The sequence below is a fragment of the Bombus pyrosoma genome, linkage group LG6, assembly GCF_014825855.1.
Source record: "Bombus pyrosoma isolate SC7728 linkage group LG6, ASM1482585v1, whole genome shotgun sequence".
Taxonomy (NCBI): Eukaryota; Metazoa; Arthropoda; class Insecta; order Hymenoptera; family Apidae; genus Bombus; species Bombus pyrosoma.
This window is the reverse complement of record NC_057775.1, coordinates 7,830,118-7,857,195: the sequence shown is the minus strand read 5'-3', so window position 1 is coordinate 7,857,195 and position 27,078 is coordinate 7,830,118. Positions and strand designations below refer to the sequence as shown.

The 27,078-nt window shown below is 34.2% G+C and overlaps 1 protein-coding gene across 2 annotated transcripts in view; it reads right to left on the bottom strand.

Moving 5' to 3' along the window:
- LOC122568779 (protein fem-1 homolog CG6966) overlaps positions 1 to 27,078 on the bottom strand; it is a 42,423-nt gene that overhangs the window by 11,620 nt on the left and 3,725 nt on the right. Inside the window, exon 1 of one of the 2 annotated variants that reach the window (XM_043728929.1) lies at positions 6,395 to 7,176. The exons of the other annotated variant lie outside the window; for it this stretch is intronic. Within the exon in view, the coding sequence (XP_043584864.1) occupies positions 6,395 to 6,433 (39 nt within the window). The 5' untranslated portion in view covers positions 6,434 to 7,176. Of the gene's footprint in view, positions 1 to 6,394; positions 7,177 to 27,078 lie in introns of those variants that run through there. 2 annotated transcript variants of the gene reach the window in all.

Below are 27,078 nucleotides of genomic sequence, written 5' to 3'. Positions count from 1 at the left end.
AAAGATTTAAAAATTCCAACAGTCAAAGAGGAAATTGCCAGATATGCAAAAAAGTATAAAGAAAGACTTGCAACACACCCAAATCAGCTGGTTGCTGAAATCAATAAAACAATAATAGAAAGAAGACGCAAGAGGAAGCATCCTGCAGACCTCATAATAGAACAATAAACAACCTGGAAGATGGATTCCCGCTGGGGGTAACCATCCACATGCTATATTTTATCAAATATTGAACTATAATATTTTACCAAATATCCTACTGGATAAATTGTAAAATGTAAACAAATAATAAATTAAAAAAAAAACTTGGAACAAATATATATTTGTAACCTCTTGTAAATTTGAATGCCGAACTTGAAAATAATTAAGAAAATCAAATTTATTCTTTATGCTCTGTCGTTTCGAACGTTCGTCGTAAAATTCAAGTTTCTGCTAAACATCGAGTATTTTAAAATTCATAAAATTCATTTCACGAAAATTTATATTTACGGTATGTAATTCATAAAATGTAACAGCTATTAAAGAAAAGGATATTAACAATTTAATTAGCTGAACGAAGTACAATAACCGTATAATGTCCAAGGAACCTAGAAATTTCTATGTCGTAACATAGAAATTTTAACACGTTGACTACCAGATTTTTTGCCAATTTTCCATATTATATTGAAATATTATTTGCAACAAATTAAAATGAGTTATAAAATCATGCTTGAAGCATTTTTCGTGGTGAGGGCCACCTTTGGCCCCCACGGCGCTATAGCGAGATCGAGTGCCGGTCACCGGTGACCCCCCATGGCAGTCAAAACGTGTTAATAATTTGAATAACTCGTTTCTAATATTATCTTCTGAAATTCTAACGTGGAAACATTTTCTCATATATATAGAGAATTCGTTGTAAACTCCGCAATTATGAAGAGATTACAGCAATTGTATAATTTTAGCTTCAAAAAGAAAAAAGGGAAACTATGCCAACTTTAATTGTTTCTTTATCCATTGCACTTTGTCGTTTTGCCTCGGGGAAAATTACGTCAATTTCAGAATAATTATAAAGTATGTCGATAGTGTATACGTAACATAACAAAAGGTAAAGTTAATGTCAGCGCCTTAAATAAGCAAACATCACTGACTCCAGAGATAAATATTTCATAACGTCTAACACCTTCCTGTAATCTAACTTTAAGCTAAATACTTACATCAAGATGATCTGAATACGCGAATGTGCATCTTAATCTACTTATAACGTGTATAACATGATATACATATATAATGTGTATATATATATATGTCGGATTCACATTATGATTAGGGTTGGGATTAAGGGCGTGAAACGAATCTTCGTTATGGTTAGACTTTGTCGTTATGCAATATAGAAGATATTGACTAATGCAAACATGATTGTTACAGATATCGACAAGTAACCGTGGTAATTATGTACTCGAGACGCTAGTGACAATGATTCTAGGTTCGATAACGAATCCACGGTCAGCAGGATAACTCTTTATTAAACGTAAAATACTTTAACACACAAACGTTTGCTGGGACGCTCTGTATATACTGCTCGATGTGTAACTCTCCAAAGCAATCGCACGAATAATAGACTGATGGAAATTTTCCTTCCTTTACGATTGCGCTCGTTTGTTATATACTGGTCCGAAGATTAGAGAAAATTCTAATCGCCGTTGCTAGGCAATTTCTGCTTGGAGTTTGATTATTAATACAACGTGTGTCCCATTATATTGACACCTCCGAGACAAAATGTCCATCCCGTGACCGCGGCTACGTTCGGCGACCAGTTGTGTCACCTCGAACCCAAACCCACTATCACAAATCTCGAACAAATACAATCGGATTGAATGACAATTGTTTAATTACGGCTATAGTAGAATCCAGATTACAATATTACGGGATTTTCCCACAGTTCCAAAGGGGAGGCTCCAGTGTCCTTCCATCCCCGACATATATATATTATTATTAATTTTTGATTGCCGGCTACAAAATGAAATTAGTTTGCACAGCTTTTTCGTTCAACCTCGATATACACTGGATTATTACAATACACGTATACGCATACATTAGTATATTATAATTTGTCGACCATGATAAAAATTAAACGTAAACAAGTATCACGTATCACGCAAAATAGTCGATCATCTTGTACTATTTCATTATGTTATTCTTTAAAAATATTTTCCCGTTGTTATTTTTATTCCATTGAAATTCGAAAAATTGGAAATTTTAATTTAAAGATATCCGACCCTGTATTCCTATCATGATGGGGCACGAAATGCAGTTTTTGTTTCTGGCGAATAATAAGACATTCTAGAAATCCATCTATACAGAACGATGGAAACGCGATCTATGGATAAAATTGCCTGTAACCAGAGATGAAACCATACACTTTCTCGTAACTGTTCGCTTCAAACCCGCATTGATTTTGCCCGTATAATCGTCGATATCATGCTCACATTAACGATCAATTTTACACATTTTCAGCGTTAATTAACATTCCTGACGTGTATTTACATGTTTATACGATACACGTTATGGTAATTATTTTTTTTTTTTTGCATTCTATAATATTCGTCTCTTAATCATTTTTAAGATTGAGTTTTTTATTTCTCTTCGAGTGGATTTCCCACAATCCTGTACTACTGGAAAGCTATTAAATCTACTTGTATTATCTCTAACCTTGTCACAAATTTAGTTTCTAACGCTTTGAGTGCTATGGATGAACTTGTGGCGGCACCAGCCACGGGACTTTCCGTCGGCTTCGCGATACAAAGCGCTATGCCGTCAAAGCGCAACATCGACGTGCCCGATGTACCCATCGATATCCTTACGCTTCTTTCGCCGAATTCTCGGAAGAACACATACGCGGCAATCCCCGCGGTACATCCAATAAACGCGGCAACCTCCGCGGTACATCTAACAAACGCGGCTAGTGGAGATATCGATGGGCAACTAAGGGAAGGATCTGTTTGTTCTCGAACGAAAAATTCATTCGGCCCCGAGCTGCGAAGTGCGAAAGGTTATGCGAAGCAAACACAATTAGAGAAACGGGTTATTGACTCTTGCTTGTTCAGTATTAATCGTTGTTAATCGTTATTTGTTAATTGTTAAGAGTATAAATAAAAGTTATTGTTGAAAATCAAGAGCATTTCTCGTGGGCACCTTCACCGACGTACACCTCAAACTCTTTCATTAATGCATGAGACGATACATGTGCATTTCTTAACAACGCCGATAAACAAAGAAATGAAAGTCCGTTTATCTTCCGTATACTTCGCGGGGAGTCGTAATTCTTATTACACTGCGAGAATTATGATTATTTAATATCGCTTTAACGATATATCTGTCAAATATTGTGCTCTTTATCTTAATAGAACAAAATGGATCATACATAATTCGATGAAATAATATAAAACCATAGAAACTTCTAGCTCTTATATGTATATTAAACTATATTGCTTTAAATAACGAATAATATCCCTGTGCACTCTATTGTCGCCGCCATGGCGACATTGTAAGTGGAAGTAACAGCTCCGCTGTCGTCGCCGTGGCGACATTTTAAATACGATTGTAAATAGTCTCGCAGTACCTGATAGCTCATAGCAAAGACGATTCGGAGTTTCCGGTAGGTCATCGGGTTACTCGCAGTGCAAAGGAATATTATAGTAGTGCCGTATATAAATCATTAATTTTTATTAAAAAAAGTATTCCATCGCGAACGATCGCAACCGCCAGGCGCGTGCCATTTACGCGGATTGCTTCCGCCGGGAGTATTCAGCACTCGAAGGGTTAAATATCTTTATGTTTCCTCATATTAATAAGGATTCACTTAAAGAATATTCTCATTATTTTCATTCCTTTTTAAAATTCTTTTGTAGTAAGAAGCTAATGGTTCGCCTTACTTCTTTCAACTCTTCTTGCTTCCTTGCATATTACTATGCATATATGGAAACATTCGAATAATTGCAAAAAAGGATTCTCCGCGTAACTGCACGGTCGTCGTATCTCGAAAGCTCGACAGCTCGCCGCGATCAAGTAGCGTAACATGATCCAATTTCAGATATCGTTGGGACATTGTATTTAGGTACTAATTCGAAAGTAAAACTTTTTTATTTTCGACCTTTTTTAAATGAAGCTTTCACTAACGCATTCGTGAGTATTTTCTGATTAAAATGACACCAAACACGATATAATTTGAATTATACTTATTTATCGATACGCATTTAATTGCCATTTATTAAGCGGGCAAATATGCCGCGAAGTATATCGTGTTTGATGTCGTTTCAATCAGAAAAACTTAAACGCGTTGATAAACGTTTCATTGGTCAGAAATGAAAAATACAAAAATTTTGCTTTCTCAGTTAATGTTCTCGGCCAGTTTAATGTTTGCCGAACGCTTCGACTCTCAGTCCCTCTTTCTCTTTCACTCGCGTCGTCCTTTTCTACGTTCGGCACGTTTAAGATCGCAGTTCCGAGAAACAGAACCGTTTTCTGCATCTCCATGGTCGCGGCACTTGGGTCTCGATATTTGTACAATTATCGAGTGTTTCCAAGTTCCGCGGATCTAAGATTCAATAGAAAATAGTTCGCATGAATCATTTTAGCTCGACTCTATTAATACACCAGACTTTAGTGACTAGAGTAGTAGCCTCGTATATAAAACCAATTGTCAGAGTGCCGCTGTTTTTCAAGTGCGTTGACCTCGGAACAGCTGCTTCGACTTGTCAGCATGACAATTAACAAACGTGTCTGGAAACTGCGAATAATATATTTTGCTCTTGCCGATCGAAAGATCCGTCATAAATAAACATGTATCGCGTGTATAGCCCGTTTATTCAGAAATAGTAAAAAAAAAAAAAGACGTGCTCGAAGGAACAGAGGAAGCTGAAGAGAACGCGGTATGGTGCAGTATGGCGCGAATCAGGAGAGTTTATTTTTCTCCAAGCAACGAACGTTGAGGACGCGCGATTGCCTCAATGCAAATACACGCCCCTCAAAACACGGACGAGAAGTTCTATTCCAAGACCACGTTCAACGTTAACAGATATATTGGACTTTTAAAAATTATGTAAATTTAAAGAACGAAAATAACCGCCGAAGGATAAATTCTTTTAAAATTTTCAACTTCTTTGTATGTCTTTTATCATTCATTCGTTTGTAATCTTTCGTGTTTTTCATTGTATTTTTCAATGTTCCTTTTGATAAACAGCGAATTAGTTTGAATTTTTTAAGTTTCAAGGACGATAACTGACAACTTCATAATGAGAACGATCCTTATCAAATTTTTTTCGTCGTCATTGTAGAAATTGTAGAATCGTTATCGTTGAAAATGATCTATATCTTGATTTATCGTTGAGTGAAAGTTGCAAAATCAATTTTATTAAAATAACTTTTGATAGGGATGCGTATAGTTACTCGCAGATCTAAATAATCACGTCTGTTGCGTATGATGAATATTTTGTGAAACGTAGAGTAAAGAGGTCAAAGTATTCTTCAATTTTTTCCTTCTGTCGCGGTACAGAATTGTCAAAAGCATCCTATTTTTCTTTGAGCGTAATGGATATTTCGCTTTAATATCCTTCTTTCGTTATCTATGCGAAGAAAGTAAATAAGTGCAATTATTCGAAGGTACTAATTTTCCCTCATAACAACCAGGAAAAGTAACGCTGAGAAACGCGTGTGTGATTGCAGAGAAATTCTTAAATGTAGCTGCAGGTCTCATCCTGTTACAATATACGAGCCTTTATATAGAAATCTTCGCCATGAAAAAAACCTGTTTCATTTCTACAACTAAAATATCCTTGCCGTTTTAAAATTGTTGTCTCGATATTTCACCAATAAAATAAATATATACTTTAACCTACTCGGTATATATCTTAGAACATATCTTTCTTTATTTCAAATACGTTCCAAAAATTCGTCGTCACTCGATCACGAGATTTTGTCCTATATTTTTATAAAAATTATTGTCAACGATTGTACGACGTTACGTGATTTGTGATAAAGAATATATCAAAATTCTAGGATATGTGTTAATTAGAGGTATGCAGGTTTTTAACGGTAAATTATGCAGTTACCTCGTTTTCGAAAAAATTGCTGTACATCATCGCGATAAGAAAATAGAAACGTTTCAACGTTATATATAAACGTCATTTAACGTTTTAAGTATTGTTTGACTGAAGGAATTGTATGACTGCAGCTTTGTATAATAAATAGCGTGCTATTTTATGTTCAGGAATAGACTAACGTCATTAACACGTCTGATCAACTTTTAATTTCTTATCGATACTTTTAATGATTTCAAGTTGTGAAAGTATTGTCAACAAAGCGAAGAAGCATACATAAGAAAAAATGCATAATCAACGAAGTGGAATGCAAAACTCACTCGTGTAAAATAATCTTCATCGTTCACCTCGTACTCCATTTTCTCGTTCTCCTTTGCTCCAGCCGCAATTAACGAATTCGCCTCTCGGCCGGATATATTTTTCAACACGCGCGATTACTAAAATAGCTGTATTTCAAGTAACCCGAATAGCACAACGATTTAACGATTATACGACTCGTGATTTAAGTATAATACGCTGTCTTGTAAAGTAAAAGAACCGATTGCGATCTAGTTATTATGATCTATTCTCGATCTATTTTAGAATAATTCAGCCATTTTACTATATCTCAATTTTACGATTATTCCGATTGGCGTACAAAGATTTCGAATTCTATACGATTCCAAAATTTCGTTCAATTAAATACACTGAACACGACATAAAATATGAAATCCTACGTAATTTAGAAATTCCATTCAATTAAGCACAGTGACCGTAAAAAGGAACAGTTAAAGAAAGAGCAAAATATCTTTCTTCCAGACGTACATATCTCTTATGGTAAACACACTCGCGAAATGGTTCACTCTGCCACGACATCAACACCTTCGAAACGTAGCAGTTTATCATAGTCTAGACGCGAATGAGGAAGCACTTTTAATACGCATGAAACGCGAAACTAAATACGTAATGCGACGAAGTTAAAAACGAAGCGTTTATGTAGCTGAACTTCGATCACGCAGGAGGAAATTGGAAACTAAACGAGACGGCCGATTGGTAATCGATGAGCCGACCGACTGACAATCGCACAGTGACCGACCGATCTGAGACCGAGGAAATAAATACAGAAAATGACGCTACGAGCTCTCGTAAAGGAAAGAACGAGCGAAGCCTGTTATTTGAAGCGACACTGTTCGTTTGGAACTTCCCCGAAGTTCGCGTATCCGCGAGATTCTGGCGAGCTAAGCGAAAGAGTAGGAGAAAGATAGATCGTGTAGTGAAAGAGGAAAGGAGGGACCTTCTTTACCAGGTGCAGGATTGAAAAGAGGTGGTCAGCTCGAACACAGGAATACGTATAAAATGCGAGAAAGTAGGCCCTGCGTACCGATATTTATGCAACAGCACCGACGGTCGCATAAGCAAGCTTATGCGCCAGAACACCACCGTGTACACTTTCTAATTGTTCTTCCTGATCAACTCTTACCGGTTGTTACACAACAGGAATATAGTTGGCGCGTATGCGCGTTATGAGATACGTTCGCCACGTCATAGCTATCGTTCGTCGTGCTATATCGGCTTTAATATCGACTCCGTTCGAACGAAGAAAATCCAATTTTCCGAACTAATTGACAGACACAGACTCCGTTCGGGCAGCCGATTTTTCCGGATCACCGAACGATTACCGTTTATCTAGAAATTTAGCCATTAACACTACGTAATATTACGTAAAGAAAGCACACATGGGGCTTACGTATTCTAATGTAACGTCTTAAGTCATTTCACTTTAACAACCTTTTTTTCTTTTTACTTGAGGAACAATTTTACGAGATTGATCGCTTCAACATTCGTATACCTGTTATTTTTTCATTTTGTAGTTATTTTAGTCAGGATGTCCTATTTTATTTTGGTAGAGATTTATCTCGTTTCAATCTTTGCGATCATTTCGTATATAGGAAATTGAGTAATAAAAATCTGAGACGACTGGATAATCAATAAAGCGCTTTGTACTTCGCCGACACATTGTTTACGTCGTTTTTTTGAAGAAGTATAGACCATCGATCGGTTTATCTAGAATGAACCATTAAATACATAGCTAAAAACACACACACACAAAAAAAAAAAAAATAACCGGAGAAATGAAAAATACTTCCTTATTTACGTATCATAATTGATGTCGTTAACGACCACAGAGGCAACATTAATAGGCTTACTGGTCTATAACACGCTCACAATCTCAGGTTCGAGTTGGCATGTAATTTTACAATATACGCGTGATATCGACTCGGACGTAGGGTACAAGTTAAAAACCGCGGTGTTTTAAAAATAGATTTTACAATAATTTACGTAAAGCACATCTATATTGGTACAAACTGATTCCGTTGTTCTATCTTTTACAATTACGTCTTAGTAGCCGATAGAAATAAAATCTTCTTTCTGTTCAAATAAGAGACATGCAATGTGGCCTCTTTGGTTGTATAATCGTAAAAAATTGTAAAATTTTACATAAATTAATATTTTTGATTAGTAATGAACATCGCGTTGCTTGACAATTAAGAACGGTGAACATTTCGAGCCACCTGCTGTTTCGCTCGTTTTCATGCTCGTTTTACCTTATAAACAAAATAAATTAAAATTATCTTCTCCTGTTTTCGAGTTACCAACTTTCGAGCCACCTGCTGTGTCGTTCGTTCTCATGTTGGTTTTACGTTATAAACAAAATAAATTAAAATCATCCCCTCCCGTTTTCGAGTATATAGAATTTTCGTGCGAAAGTTATTGACATGATAACAGAAATTCGATCATTAGCGAAAACGTATAATAGACGTGATTCGCGTCACTTAACAGTGAGGGATTAATTACTCTTCGAACGTAACGCTGTGACGCGTCATACTGACGTATAAGAAAAACGTATAATTACGCAATCAACTACGACATATCGTTGGTTATGTAACACGTGCCGTTGAAGTGCAACAGGTATCATATGTACGCCGGTATTACGTGTAATTTCCCGCGGATGCAAATCCTCGACACGAGAAACGTCATGTGGTCGTAGGACTTATGTAAAATGCCACTCATTGCTGATATAATAGCGGAAACGGGGTTCTTATACGAAGTAGCATAGAATGATCATAGAATGCTTTTGGAGAGACTAGTTAACATTGGCAGCAGGCACGTGAGAAACAAGAATCACGGTAACACGTGGACTACGTTATATTTACCTAACATCAGGGACCGAATCTTTTATTATGTCATTACGTTGCAAACTGTATACCTGTCTTCACGTTTTTCTATACAGATCTAAGCAATCGCTTACTAATATTTCAGTTATATGTTTTACGACTGCTTGCCTGGAAAGTGAGACACGAGGTCGTCGTGTGAATCGGGAAACCAATGGTTCGGAGATGTTGTCAGGCGAAAGAAATGAGCAAGATTGTTGAACCGTGCAAGCAATAGGAAAAGAAATGATTGCTAACTATGTACCTAGATGTTGTATGAAATTACATTTACTTATACTTTCCAAGCGAGATTGTTACGTAAACTTTCGAGAAAGGTATTTACAAAAAGTATTACAGGTAGTGAAGTATCAACGTGAGTACGAATCAACCGAGTATATCATGAAGCGCGTTATTACCTATTTTACATAATGTACATGTTATAAAATCGCTGGTTATTTAAATCAATACGTTAACGATCGATGAATAGAAAACATACTTGGTATCGACATTCCATTTCGTTTAAATTCTCGACATGGCGCGTATTTACACTATCAAGAGTACATACACTTTAACAAATATGCGTTTAATGACGAAAAATGCAAAATATGAAATATTTCGTTAATAGTTACGATTGTTCAAATAAACAATTCTTCTCAACATACAAATAATCAAGAATAAAAATTACACAAGATGTAACGATCACAAAGACCTTGCATTAATTACAGAATACCACACCGCTGGTGGATCTGAATGCATCTAATTTATGTTTGGCTACTGCGCGAGATACCGTGAGTCTAATAACAAGGAATGCAGGATATTCGAAGAATCGTCATTTATAACTATTTATCGCTATTACAGCTTTATCTAAAAATTGTACTTGCTTAAAGAAAATGCTAGCCCTGATTCTATACCAACTTGAAGGTTTCTGTTCTCTTAGGGATCTCTGCGCATACGGTGGATCTATCTGCATCAGCCAACATTTGTACTCGCAGTAACTAACGATAAAAGAATTTAATCGTTCATAAGCCTCTGTCTGAACTAGGTGTTCGCAAACGTTCGGAAACAATGACAGATGTAAATTTGCATGGAAGAATTCCTACCTATTCGGGGAAGTGTTTAGATCCTTTAAAGATTAAACTGCTTATTAAAATTCTTTACAATCATTATATCGGGGACTCCTATTGAAGACAATAAAAATACAGGATACATATTATTGTATCTTCATGACAGTAGTAGCGACTTATTATCCTCGGCAATGATCTTTATGTTTTTTTCGTCATGTCGCAATCGTTACTGATTACCTACATATTCGAAGCAAATAAGACAATAAAAGCATCTGTACTACCAACACGTGTATTGCATCTGTCTTTGTTTTTCTTTCACTTCTGTAGTAGATAGAAGCGATCGATATAATCGATGAAAGTGTAAAAAAAAGATAGGGAAACAAATATAAAAAAAAGCGTCATAACTACGGATGATTCACTTCTGTAGAAGCGTAATTTAATTACGTACCTCACCTTTAGCACGTCTAACGAATATAAAAAATTGCATTTACAACGAAGGTAGATTCTATCAACTAGTTCTCTCGATAATCGAGATCGTAATATCCTTGAGCGGATACACAGCACAGATTCTTCTAACAAATTCAATTGTATACACGACAAGTAGAACGCAATCATCGACAACTGATTCGTTGTAAGTTGCAAGGTCGCTACGCTACATCCTTCTGTTCTCGTTACAATAACGTTTTGCCAAAATGTTTGCAACCGCACACGTGCGCCTCCTGCGACACCGATTTATATCCTTGCGATTTATTCGCAATTATCCACGGGGAAAACAAGAATGAATCACATAAAAAAAAACAAAATTCTTTCAACGTATATCAAGAAATACTACATTTTCCGTACGTGACTGTGACGCTATGTTACTGGTTATTTCATCAGCCAAATGTTGCTCGGCATTGAGGTAGAACAACATTCTTAATAAAACAAAGGATCTTTATATGTACATACTGCGCGTAACGCAATTCTTTGTTAGGAAAGATTTAGCCAACGCAACTGCATAACGCTTTCAATTGGAACGTTTTCGATTTTATAAAAATTCTATCCTTCCAATTTAACGATGATTGTTTCACGGAGACGTGTCTTATTTTTTGACAATTCTCTTAAAGAGATTAACTCTTTGCCCGGAATCATAATCCATTCATTTAAAGCTGAGTAAGTGAAAGTGATACTTTACATTATGATTTTTAAATGTTTCAAGCAAAATAACGATATAAATTACTCCCTTGATCGAAAAGATTTTTCTAATTTTCTGACGCTAATGTGAAATTTATGTTAAAAAAGAGAGGCTGATCTGTACATTGTGTAATACTGATATTTAACGTAATACGTATACAGTTCGAACGTTTTCTAATGTTAATAATATAAATTTCTATGTTATATCAGACAGAACATCTAACAAAATGCAATAGAATTTTAAATATCGTGAAATTTCTTATTAATTTTCAACTAGCATTGTTGGGTCATAGGTAATCGTACAATAATTTCGAAGGGCAAGTCTCGAGGTTACTTACTTTTTTGGAATAATTAATTATTATTATAAAAATATAATTCGTAATTAATTTACACGAGATAAGCAAGATCCTTGAACAAAAATATTGTCATTTAATTAATTTGATTAATCCTGAATAAAAAAATTATTGTGTTCAGAAACCTACGTACGTAATTCATTCATTGAACGTTCGTGACATATCATTGTGAGAGAACTGCAGAGGTAGCTACACGTACGTCTGTACGTAAAATACACGCATGTGTAAATACATGTGCAATTTAATCTCGCGCAAATTTTTCTATCGTCGTATTACAAACGACCTACTGTGCGTGGGATTCCTGGATTTCTAAATAGAAAACGTAATTTCGCAAGAAGACTAGCAATATCGGTTATGAGATTTCCTTCGATACGATCCTATTTACATAAAAGATTATATTCTCGTTGAGAATTCTTGCTAAGGAAATGGGAAAAAGAAATGAATGTAAAAACCCATGGATTGATTGGCTGATTCATCAATGGCAAAAACGGTAAATCGTTTGAAAGTTACTTCGTTACAATTTATTTATTGGTACCGTAAAAACAAATTTTCAGGAGAAAAGATTTCAACAAGTGGAAACTCTTAGACTTTTTGGCCTGTTTATACGAATAGACTAATTCATTGATTGGTATTTAATTCTGATTACTTCATTTCCCGTGTCAGGTTAATAATATGATAGGTCAAATTAATTAATATGTATTGAAGGTATCCGCATAGATTTGCTTAAGTTACAATGATGAAATGCCTCTAATCCGTATGTATAGTTCGTTTGTTGTTATATGAATTTAATATTATGCGAATATGCAATTTGAAAATCACGAGCGATTCATTCGGCTCTTGGAAAACCTATTTGAAAAAGGTAAATTAGCGATACATTATTACAAATGTACTACATAAATCGTATCTGTTGATCGGGTGTGAATCCATTTATTAAAAAAAAAAAAAAACTTTACTGCTTATTCTGCAAAGCTAACGCACGTATGAGGCTCAATTTTATTATTACTATTACTACTACTATTACTACATCTTATATTAATTTTATTTCAGGGACATCTTCTTAAATTTTCTTACGGTCTATTCTTAGAAATCATAATCATAAAACATGTAAATTATTGGTCTTTTACATAATACAATGCAAGATTAAAAGTGTTTTGCAGCTGGGTATTATTCAGGGATAAATGACAATGAATTATGTCCATATCATTTTTTATTATAATTTCTTATTTATCTTATTGAAACTCGGTGTGAGGTAAACATTCTGTAGAAAGATCGTACGAATTTATATGAACAAACTTGTGTCTTTCATTTCATTTGAGAGTTTAATTATTTAGCAAAATAACGAAAAAGAATTAAATTCCGCGGAATTCCCGAGACTAATTGAAACGCCTTTGCCCCGTAATAATTGTAAGCATATGAATCATAGATTTAGTCTTGTTTCGTTCTTTGTAGAAGTTTTGAATGTAAGTCAATAAACTAATCGCGTTAAGCTATACTTGCGCATATACAAACACGTGTAATATTCATGAAGTCTTTTTTTTTTTTTGGAAGAATTTTACAATCAATTCTCATTTAGAATCATAAGTAAATTATTCCGACGTGGTACTGTGTCCTGTTTAATAAGTGTTATCGTATGTTTGATTCTAGGTTCATGAAGTTAAAGCCGAAGAAGTCGATTTAACTGATTTTTAAACGACTAAATTTTTTGACAGACTGATATCTTTATGAGAGATTGTTAAATGGAAAGCTTTTAGCAACGCAATATACACAACAATTAAGTGGTTCAAGATAGAAATATATAAATATCAAGCAATCCGTTTATTACGTCCTTCAAGTTAATACAATTACAAGCAAATACAATAAGGATGTAAATAAAGGATTTAAATAAATAAGCAACTTTCAAATCGCTTTCAGCTATCATAACAATATTTAGATGATTAAACACCAAGATACAGGGAATATTACGTGTAAATATCTTCTATATTCATCACGTGTATTTCTTCAGCCTCGTTATCCGTTAAATACAATTTCAAAACAAGAACTTACTTAGACCTGTCAAACACATTCTTGGCTGATGATTCACGAATATTTACAAGAAATTAGCAAGCTGCTAGTGACCGACATTATCATCGCCACATCGTCTGTGAATTGTTAATGAAAATCAAAAAGGATCCTTCTCCTTCAAGTTGACCTTTTGCGGACCGATAAAGTCCGAATGAAAATTTAAATAGAAATGTCACTTACACGGCATATGTACTGTACATTAATAACAATCGTGCAGTTATGACGTCTAAGTCGCTATTGATCGCCAGAAGACTAATTAAAGGACATCCTGGAAGACGTCATGAATAAATAACGAAAGGCTTCGTGTGATTGAAAAATCGTGGACTAAATCCACGACACAATAAATCAAATAATTCTCTGTCTAAAAGATAGATGTCAACATAAAATACTCGATTCAACACGTTATACCGATTCTGTTACGTTATTTGTATTTGGTTTACAAATGTGATCGATACAGCTCACTGGAGCAAATTAACGTTATAAAGTCATATTTGTGAAGGAAACATGTGACTTCACCTTTGTCCTCAACGTTTTATATATAAGCGAAATGATTCACGCAACATGAATAAATTTTTTTTTTATTTTTTTTTTATTTATTGTTTGTATACATTTTACAATTTATCCATTAGGACATTTGGTAAAATATTATAGTTCAATATTTGATAAAATATAGCATGTGGATGGTTACCCCCAGCGGGACTCCATCTTCCAGGTTGTTTATTGTTCTATTATGAGGTCTGCAGGATGCTTCTTCTTCAGTCTTCTTTCTATTATTGTTTTATTCGTTTCAGAAACCAGCTGATGAACATGAATAAATGCATTACAAAGTATTAATGGAAAATATACCATCTTTTCAAAACTAAAGCAAAGAAAATGTATTATTTTGTAAGTCAAGATAAAACACAAATTATACCTTGTGATAAGAAGCGCGCATTTATACATATGTATTGTGCGATAAATGATATTTTCTGGAAAATTTCGTTCTTATTATAGATACTGAAATTTCAAGTCACATTATAACGACAAATATGTACTTCGAAGGTTCGATTATTAAAATAATTTGAATACGAGTGGCCAGATATCGATTTCCATTTTCTTCACGTGTCTAAAAAGTTGTTTCGTTATTCGTGAAAATATTCCTTCCAATGTGAGAAAACAGCGACAGAAACGAATAAAAAGAGATATCGTTCGAACGGAAAATCCCCGTACTTGAAAATCTTCCATCCTATAACCATAATTCAATAACATAACACGAGTCGACTGTTTTTAAATCTATGCTTTCTGGAAATTTCAATCCGATTAGTGAAACACGTGCCCGTAGGCGAGGAAAATATATTTAAAGGTGGGATTTTTGGAAATCCGTCCTTGTAAAAATTCCGTTCGGTTCTTCATAATGTATGATGATTGAAAAAGGAAAATATGTGACGATTTAACTCGTTCATCAGAGAAGACAAGTTAACGCGTGACCTAGATCCCTAAGAATTCTTTTTATTTACAGACCTTCTCTTTAAAATCGGTTCACGCGTAGTTATATTTTCCTAAAACTAAACTACGTTTAATCTGTCTTTATCTTCCGCACAGCACAGAGGAAGAAAATGATAAGCTATACTTCCTATTCTTTACAGGAAAACAATTGAAAAACTCGTTACATTGTCGATCGACTCTATATTACCAAAATTGCCTTTCTACAATATTTAGTTTCGCAGCTAAAAATACGTCTCGTCATCCTCTTCAAAATCTTCATAATATTATTCGTCATAATATTAAAATATTATGATTATAATCGTACATTTACCTTTCACAAAATTTCGTCAACTTAATCGCTATTTTCAAAAGATCTGCATCTTAAAACTCAAGACGCTCTTTGTTACCTTTACTTTCAATTATTTTCAATCACCTCATATTCCCCCGTTTCTAAGCATGAAAAGGCGTTGACATTAGAAAATCAATAAGAAAGGTGTTCTTATCGTGTTTCTCTCCTTCGTTTCTTCGGTTGATTCTATTTATTATTTGTCATTACCACCCTAATGACAAAATCCGCAATCACTCAGTTGCCAATCCAATATAATAATAAAACTTTCCGGTTAAGAAACGACCCAGTTAATAAGTTGAAATCTCCCCTTTGACGTTCCAGCCGCTGTTTGATTTCCCGCGTGAATAAGGGTAAATAGAAGATCGCGGAATATATTAAAAGACAACGTAGGCGCACGAGACATTTTAGTCTTTCTCTCCATTCTGAGTGACGTCTTTTCTGCGCCTGGTTATGCCTCTGACTCACTACCTCGTCGACCGAGTAATATTAGAACGTGCCGGGAGAGTTGACTCGCATGTACCTCGAGTCACTCTTCAATCCCCGTCGTTCGTACACCGTAGATTTCCCTTGCTGTATGCAGCACGGACAAATTAATTGCAACTACGAGAAAAAGGGGTTAACACGGATCACCGAGGCAAAGAGAAATATAAAGCTGGAGTGAAAGTCCGTTATACGTTACGCGTGGTATAAAATTGTGGACAAGATGATGGAACAATGAAATTTGGAGGTATCTTATGAAATTAAATGCTTTGTTCGATAGACGCGTAATATAGAAATATCGCGAAAAGATATTTGTGGAAATATGAGTCACACAGAGGGTTAACTGATATATTTTATCGCCGATAACACAGTAGAACCGTTAAATTCTCTAAAACTACGGATTTCATCGATATTATTCTTCGTGGTATCGCTAAAAATATTTACATATGCTACTGGCGTATTTGATGTAGACTTTATACGCAGTATATTTAAATACACATCAGAGACTGGTCTTGATCTAGCATTAGTTATTTATTTTCTGAACGATTAATTTAGAAAGCAATCAATAATTATTTTGGTACTAAAAATCAAGAAATTTTCAGAGAATGAAGTTACGTTTCCTATATTTATGAATTCTTGTTCAAATAATCTCACGATGCGACGAATAATTTAGGAATAATTTCTGTTTAATTAAATTCTGCATGCTTAATCTTGTTTGCATTATCTATGGAAATAACTTTGCTGAATTCTTGAGTAAAACGTTTAAAAAACTCAAACAATCTTGTTCAATATTCAATATCAAAATCATATATTTGTTGAATAAAATATTGTTCAAGGTTTATCTATCAATCTTGTCGTTGGGAGCGCGTGGACAAATTACGATGCGCATTTGTCCTTAAGAAAATTTCCAGGAATCTTGATACGTACAATCGTCCAGCGTAGAAAGACAATAACCTGCTTAGTCAGTGAACCGCTGACTTGACCAGAAGCGATAAGGAAGGACAATGAAAAATCGATGGTACATACTTGGAACGTATGGAGAAACATTCTCGTCTCGTCGAGGTTGACTAAATAAAGATTTAAACTGGCGAACGTGTTGTGAAACGATGCAGAACTCGTTCCAAGTTTCCAAGTGCTACGGATACAACAAAACAGCTTTGCACGCAATTTGTATTATTAAATTCTCGATTGTCTTCGTGTAACAAATTATTGTTTGACTTCGCTATACAATAGCCACGTATTTTAATCGATTCTATAATAATAATTCGTTTGTCTCTACTTTAATCAACTTTAATCTAATCTCTGATCTACTTTAATTGACGAGGCAATTGACTTCTTTACCTGTTAATAATCAATTGATAATAGCAATTGATTTAATTACGCATAAAGTATCGTTTTAAAACTCAGTATTGAAATATTGTGATTCTTCGAAGTATCGGTATTAAAAACGTGCTCGACGTTTCATTTACTACAAAAGATACTACACGAAAGATCGACTAGGAAAATTCTAATTTCGAACAGAAAATAATACAGGAAGAGATACGACAGGAAGGGCAGATAACTTGCCAGTGTCAAGGTACTGGATAAAATCTTTCACTGTGGCGATTATTTCTCGACTGGTTGACTAGGTAGCAGGGGGATTAAGCTACGCTCACACTATCACACTATCATTGGAACGTTACACGTTGCTACTACAGTCATACGGTGATATGATTTTATTGTCCGTAATTGAGGAAAGTTTCTCATATCAACAAACAATATACATACAAACCAGCGAGATAATGCGATCTTACATCATTTATTTCAATGATCATGTGAACGCGACGTTAGATAGTTCAATTCAACTTGTTTATACCGTATAAGAGAATAAGGAACTTCGACACGAATAACCTTACCGACAACTTCAAGAGTAGCTAGATGTTATACAGGATGTCATATCTTTTTGTTCGCGTGAAATTAGAAATGACATTGCGTAGAAGATAAACAGGAAGCTTGAGAGGAGAATCGTACGAACGAGGATAAGCTACATTTTCTTACAGATTATTATAAAAAGAATGAATATTAATAAACGTAGAAATATGGGAAGGTACAAATACCACATCTTTAGATTAAAGGAAATTATCGATATAAATTGTTGAAGTGATTTTCACTTTTAGGAAAACTCTACATCTTCTCTGGTATTTAATTTTTCTAGTCCTCGAAGCCATTGAGTATTGTTTAGCACTAAATCAATTTGAAGGGCTTCTCAGCCTCATAGCCTTTTATAGGAACATGCTTTGCACAGATGATGTAACGGGATATAGACAGACCAGTTTTCCTTAATTATAAAAGTACCCATAGGTCCATGGCTTCGGAGCTTTGTTATAAAGTAACGCTGCCAGTGTGACGACGATGATACCCAAATCCACGGCATTCCACACTACCTGACAATGAACCGTTAGACTTTGACCTCACCTTTGAACATGGCCCAATACTAAATTTTTCCCATCATGTAGGGCAATCAGGATTCCTTCTTGCCCCACTTCTACAAACTTAACGTATAAAAGCTGCAAGCATTCGACCACGAGACTAGTCTTGGGTACGGTCTTGGCTGTGATTTGAACAACTCTTCGCTACTTCATCGTAATACTGTATTTAATCACCTTTGTGCTACTCCTTTTTTTATCGCGAATTTTAAGTGACACCAGCGTGCGGATCTGGACTAGCATACACTGTATTTATACTTAAATATATTTCTATTATACATTCATCCAGGCATTTCCTCTTTCTATTCTAAGATAAACCTCAACATAAATAAGTAGATATAATTACTATTTTAATCTTTATTTTATATTAAATTCTACTATTTTTAAAACACCATTTATTCTCTGATACCTATTAGTAGACTCACTTAACATAAATATATATAAGAAGTATAACAAATTATTTCATATTTAAGATGTGTTTAGTATACTTATATACTTAATAAGGCAGAAATGGATTTACTATATCCTACTAACTTCCAAGATATGAACAGATGTCGAAGATATTATCAAAGAATGAAAAATTATGGATATATCGAAGGATGATCACGAGTTAGAAAGAATCTCGAACATTTGAATAGATAACACTGAATATAAGTATAAATCAATCAGACGGAAAGCAGATGCTTCAAGTATTTTATTATAGCGATATAAACGATGGTACGGTAAAAACTCTGTGTTTAAGATAATTTATATTAGTTCAATAAATGATAATGTTGCGCTCAGTAATTTGTTAATACTCGCGACCAATTACTCGAGAAATTAACGCGAATGAAAATTAATATTTGAAATGCGACGCGATTATCTGTGCAATGAAAGTGTGCTGCATCTTACGTATTATAAGCCAAAGTAACTAAGCAATAATCCCTAAGCTCTGAGTAATAATCTTCTATCTCTATGAAAGCATCTCGACAAATAATTCGTATAACCGCAATTAATCAACGTCTAGTTCGTTCCTTAATCTACGTATAACGCACTATATACAATACGATTAATTTACTTTTATTATTACTCATTTGTTTCAACTTTATCACCAATTAAGTACAAAACGATCTGTAAATAACTTTGTATAGAATATTCTGAACATTGATATAATTAAAAAATAAGAAACAAAAATAAAGATATCGACATATCGAGCTAGATCAATCGGAGACTTTGCCTCATCGATTAAGTCTATTGCAACGACTGACATTGATGATTCATTAATTTGAAACAAAAATATATTCAATGACTATCAGCAGTTATATAGACACGTGCATGTTCAATTCGAAATAGATATCTAGATATTGGCTATAATGCTGTTCTATTTATAGAGTCTGTTATAGATTTTACACTATCCCAATCAATAAACAGATATAAAGCCCAACAACAGGATGATAATAGTTACTATCTAATCTAGACTAATGGTACTTCGGAAAAGAAATTTTTTCTAACGAAAATTTCTGAAGTACAATACATACAAATTTATCTTTTCACGTAGTAAATGCTGACGAAGTAAAAGCTTCATCCGTGAGATGAACAACATCTTTAATTCAAAAATTGTATCTTCTTAATTACACGACGGACAATAATCTCGTACACAATGCTACTTACACGTTACTATCAACATCCGTTTGATTAGATAAGGATTACGTATTACAAACTCGAATGAATTATGGAGAAATGAAAAGAGCATAAATCTTCATTATAACGAACTACAAAAAAATATTGCAACAATAATTTATGATGTATTTATGCATGTTCCGAGCTGAAATAAGAAAGTAATTTAAATATCATTAGGTGAGGTATCTGATAGATACAAAGTGATTCACAATGAAAGAAAATTTTTTTCAATAATACGCAATCCCTGATTTATTTTCTTCTTACATGTACGACTACATAAACAATTCACGCGATAAATAATTCTAAACAATTTAGTGGATTTTTAATAAACGTTGTATATTCTTTACAATGCCTTACAACAGATTAATGCTGTTGCGTTTTTCCATTTCCAAAAATATTATTAAAAAATATCTTAGATATGAAAATAGGCTGTGAAAAATTTCTATTAAATACCTATTAAAGTCTGTAGCACGTTGTACAGTTAATTTTCTTTTTGTTTAAAAGATTTTCCCCGATAAATACGATACCCGGATAAGCCTTTTCGTTTCGTGAGGTAAAAATGATATCGGAGTGCAAAAATCCAGCAACCGTAGCTCAGCTGAATTAGTATCAACGTAAATAAATTCGTACACGTTTTATCGTCGAATAATCGATCCGAAGGTAACAAGATGTTGCTCGAGATTCTCCGTAAAAATGTGGCGAGGAAAAACGTAAAGCTCGCGGCATCGAGGAAGAAAACGTATTTTTGTGTCGTAACTGAAAGTTATTTCGGTAATTGGAACGTTTAGGCGTTACACATGTGCACAATCCTAACCTAGATTTTATACTGTCTTGTCCGCTGCTGAGGTGATTCGCATCCGTATGAAATGTGTTTCGAAAGCGGCGCTGAAGACGAAGAAAACATAACCTTGCAACGGGAATTCGCTGAATAGTTACCGTTCATTGCGATCTTAACCTATTTCGCGACCGAACAATTCTCCATCTATGTGAATTTCAATGAGTCGCCTTTGCTACGCATTTTGCAACGGTCTATCTACGAATGAGATTGGTAATTGACGAAGTTACAGTTACGATACTAGGTCGATATCTGTTTTTATATGTTTTCTTATCTTATCCTGATTTTAATCTTGTTCGGGTAAAGTGGAACACGCGGTATAATTTATTTCGCGTTCTCGGTTTAGAACAGAATAATTTCTTTGCAGCCATGTTTCAGTTAGATTTGATCCGATTGTCGTGGCCACAAGCAGTCGATGAGAAAAGCAAATCTTATTGTGACCGTGAATAGTTCGAGGCAGCTAGCCAACATTAACGATTTCTTCATTGGAAATGTTCATAAATTTCGTCTAAATATAACGCGGTTGTAGATTTCTGCATTTGATATCAGCTATAATACGTTTGTTTTTTAATACTTCAATCTTAACATATACATAATTCTGATTAAAGAATATATCTAGATTTAATAAATTTATCAGATCTACGCTTGAATACACACTTGGAATATTCAAAAAATTATTTTAAAATACGAATGGCACGAAGAAAGACTAGTACTGATTCGATACGTGTATTTTGTAACGTGTAAAACCGCGAAATTATCCTAATTAACTATCGTTTGTAATCTGATTATAAATATTCATGTATCCATAAGTAGGAGTAGGAGTAATTCAAAGATAAATCACACCATAAATTATTGAGTAACAGGAATGTAATACTTAATAATTATCGCGTTGTCACAAATAGCTAAATATATTTTAATTAAGCTTATTCATAGTATCTGGCAATCTACAACGAAGAAGGAAAAGAACAGAAGTCAAATCACGAAACAAACGTGACTCAACGAAAATAAATATCTAAATTAATCTTTTTATGATACGATATCGAATTAACTGAAGCGCGAGTGAAAATTATACGTTTCCACAAAAACAATTTTTATTTGCGTTTCACAACTTCGCATTTAATTGGATACAATTCTCGTATGGTACAACTGAGGATACATTTGCAACAATCATGCAATATGATGAACAATTTATTTAAAAAATTTAATTGCACTGAATTAGAGACGTTAGAGTTATTTATGTATCACATGCAGATGTTCGTATCATTATTATGTTAACATGATACGGTAATGGTAACATTGTAACGTGCTATAAATTCATAGTGAAATTCATAGTATATAAATCATAAAATAATATTCGTTCGCAATAAAATTTTGCATTTTTGGAGAAATAGAAATAAATCTAATATAAATTAAGTAAATTAAATATCGGTGTTGCTTGTCTCTGTTGCTGCAACCCTGCAATTTCTAAAATTAAACATCCCTCTGGATCGTGTAAAATAAAAAATCATTTTACTTCTTTCAGAAGAACACTATTATGTCGGTTTTATCCTTGAATTAACGTAGCAAACTTGCAACAACAGGCAAACGTGCCGTATATCTACGTATTTTTAGCGACAGAAGCATCAACATGGTCGTCTATTTTCCCATATGCAATCTGAACTGAATACTCCTGAATATTTTATTCGCGGTAAAACGAGCCGGTTTCTACGTTCGCCGCTCTACGATCGGGATTGTGATTTCAACGTGATTACCGCTGTAGCGGCGATCGGTCAAGAGGTCTTCGTGAAATCAAGATCCTGAGCGTAGTGAAAATTGGTGTCAGCCTTGAATCACAAGAATTGAAGTTATGTAATTTCCCACCACGCGAGAAACTGGCATAAAATGTGCTAGTTCGACAGCTTGACCGCGTTGCGTAATTCGAACTCGACTATTAAAACATTCATTCACTGTGTATGAAGAACACTGACTAAGAAATTTTAGATTTCAGTTTTACGTGGGTTGACTCATGGACAACGAGTTATTAGAAGATGAAACTCGATGCAACATATTTTGATGTCTCAATATTACCGATTTATTTCTTCCCTTATAATTAAACATACTTAAACCAAATACCTTTATATAGTTCGATAAATGTCGATTTTATTTCTCTTACAGCTTTTATAGTACTATATTTCACTTTCGTGGTAATTATCAATTCATGACGAACTAAGCTCATACGTTACACTAAATTTCCCGTTTTATGGACATTTTTTATGAAAATCGATACAGTAATACGCAGCTGTAAACATATAGACGACAAACATATAATCAGCAAATAAAATTAAAAATTACGAGGAGTACTTTTACTTCGAATACTTTGAATATTTTTCGATATTCAAATTCCTCAGAAACGCATAAATATTCACAACCTAATACTTATATTGGCGTAAATTAATTTGTTCGTAATAAGTTAAGAAGTAAATGTTTCTAAATATTACATGCCAGTGTAAAATTTTCATTTTGTAATCGAAATTGCAAAATATTCTTTTCAAAGTATATTCAACGCAAAACGTTAGCTATCTGACCTAAGGTTTCGATGATAACTAACGATTACGTAACGCGACAATGCAATTACGGGTAATCTTCAAGGAAAGGAAAAAAACGCGTGAAAAATGGGAAAGCCGTGTTGTTGTACTCGTTGTGCAATTAAGCGTGGCTCATCACATTTTAATCAAAGAATCGTATTAAGCGCTTTTGATTATTTCTTAATAACTTTAAGAGTACTATGATCTTATCTATTATAGCATTTGTCTATAGTATTTTGTGTGATACTACTTATAGTATATGTTTTCTATTATCGTGACAAACAATGGACCTCGTCGTCCGCTAGAAACACAGCTTATGACCCACCGATGAGTCAACCAAACCGAAGATTGAACGCGTGCTGCTGTAGATTTTTTTTCATTCAATCTGTCTCACACAGGCGCGCGCGCTCACGTGCGTACACACACATTTTTATATATTTAGAATTCTATAAAAAAACATTTAAATTCTTTTGATTTTAAACGAAACAGATATATAGTATCTACTGGCGTAGAACGTACAGCGATATAAATATTTTCAGATAAATTTCTCACTTCGTATTTCAAAAGCGATATGTGAAAGAAGTTTAGGTAACAACATGAATACGCGATGTCGAAAGAATTTCAATAGCGATATTTATTGATATTAAAATATTAAAACCAAAAGAAAACAGTACACCAAATGGACACTGTTACAAAAATAAAATTCTTTGAAGTATCGCTTTTTAAATATCTATAATTATTGCTGTTTGGAATGAAATTTAAAATTATCGATCAATACAGAAAAGTCTGTCTGGAAACTTTTACGTATCAGTGAAAATACGTTTCGGTTTTTGACAATTCGTCGAAGTATAAGAAAGTTGATGAAGAAATGAAAAAGCTACAAAAGGTATAAACGTGAAGCTGTAATCAAAGGAAAGAGAAAACGATTTCTATGGAAACATTAATAAATGTCAACAACTGGCATTACTTCGATGAAAATTTACATAGAAAGACAGAAACGTTTTATCGAGAATCCAGTATAACCGAAAGGTCAAAGATTTGTTTCACCCACGAATCGGTTTCATCGCAACATTTCAATTCTGTGAAATTAAACGCCTCGTAACTAATTCGTAAAAAAGTCGATTTAATGATCGATTTGCTATTTTACATTAATACGGATTTACGTGAAACCCATATTGTTATTTGCACGTTTTACGCAAAAACAGCTTATGGTCGTTGAATTGTACGTTCACATCTAAATCTTTGGACCATCTTCCTCTTTTTGGATAAAATCAACTTTTTCGTACATTTTTCTGAGAAACGTGAATATTATAATTATAACACTGATTTTTAAATATACTTAATTACTTTATCAGTATCATAAAAAATAATATTACGAATGAAATATTTAATTAAGCAAGTTATTTCTTTGGAAACTTTAATAACGAATATACTGCAAAAGAAGATATTCTGACTTTCACGATCTCATTTCCCAGCATTATTTTGACTAATTAAATTTGTTGAATTTAATTAATTATTTACGAATCACGAATAATAGAAAACCTCTAAAACATTTCGATTGAAGCGTTATGAAAATGAAACATTGTAGGGAAATATAATAGGGAAATGGCGTGATAAAATGCACGTTGAACGTAGGTATTTGTGGAAACCATTGTTCAATTTATGTGAAGCTTTAGACAATCAGGATCGATGATATGTAGTCGGTTGGAAGAAATCAAATGACAGCTGCATCCGCTTGGTTTCTAAATATTCACGGCAAATACACCATTTATCGCCTACGCCTGTGTTTCTACGTAGTACTGTAGCCAAATATGTTGGAACACAATCCAAAACAAATACATAACCTAAATTTAGCAAAGTTTGTAACATTAAATTCACGATATTTCATGATTAGTATCTTGACACCTTCTTACAAAGCTAAAATTATAACAAAATTTCACAGATCCGCGTGAATCTTCTTCTCAATATTTGGCAAATAATTTATTATGTATATTCCAGAAGGAAACAATCGCGTTACTTTACCAAAGCTTTTAACAATCTTATTATACTGTAAGGAAACCAGAACTAAACCAAATATTAATAAACGATAAAATGTTCATTCGCAAACCTATCGGATAAATATAGAAGAATTAGAAAGAGATCAATTTTAATATCTAATTGGAAGCTGACGTTCAAGCCATCCGTGTATCAGGAACAAACATTATTGTGCAGAGTAAATTGATTGCTGGTTCGAAAGCAGATCGAATGAGTTTGGCACTAGACAGGCAGGAATAATGTACGCGACGTGTTAACACAAGCACTACAACAATGTAGCCGCGATAACTACCGTATTAACCTCACTAAATTATACAGTGAATAGCATTTAAATTTTCAAGCCTGATCAATATGCCGACATTGACCTCTATCAAGAATTTTCATTCCAAATATGTAATTATGGTCTTCCACAAATTATCGATATCCGTGTGGCTAATCAATTCTACGATCTGTATATTTTAACCCCTTAGCCTGCACGAGATCTGACGATCGCGCGAGCCATAGTAGAAAAGAAGTTGGGTCGCGCGTCGTGCCATTCATCCGTTCAGCCGTGTGCCCGAATTGACGCAAAATGTATACTTCTTATGACATATATATGTCGAATTATTATTAGAGTTTTGTGTTGAATCATCATTTGAGTTGTGGGCGCGTATTAATTCTTCATTTGGATTTACCATTGTTTAACTTAACTAAATTATATTACGCTTAAATTGTTTAACACGAATAGATATAACTTTTACAAGGTTTAACAATAAATTAGTTTAACGAACGCTTTTAACAATATCCTTGGGTTCAAACGAATCCACGGTCAACGGGAAACTCTTTGTACAATGGTTTGTATTTTCTCTGTAACGCAAATTACGTTAGCTGTATCGCTTGGTATCTTCTAGACTGACTGCCCGATATCCGTAAACTCTCCAAAGAGATCTCAATAAAAGACTGCCTGGATCTCATTTGTCAATTACATATTGATTAGAAATATCGACAAAATTCCAGGTACCGTTGCTAGGCAGTCCTGCATAGATCCGACACTGCTCCTGGCCGGGGCTTGTCCGTTAATACAGCGTGTCCTTCAATATCGGAACTTCTTCTGTCAGGTTAAACGTTCATCCCGTGACCGTGGCTACGTTCAGCGACCAGTTGCGTCACCTCGAGCCCAAGTATTCCAAAGGAAATGCTCGATGTCTCTACATCTTCGACATATATTTAGGGGTACAAAAGGAATTGTGAAATAATAAACAACGTTTGAGGACAAGTAGTGTTTTTAAGGCGTCCAGGGCGTAATCACGATCAATCGATCAGCTAACAAAAA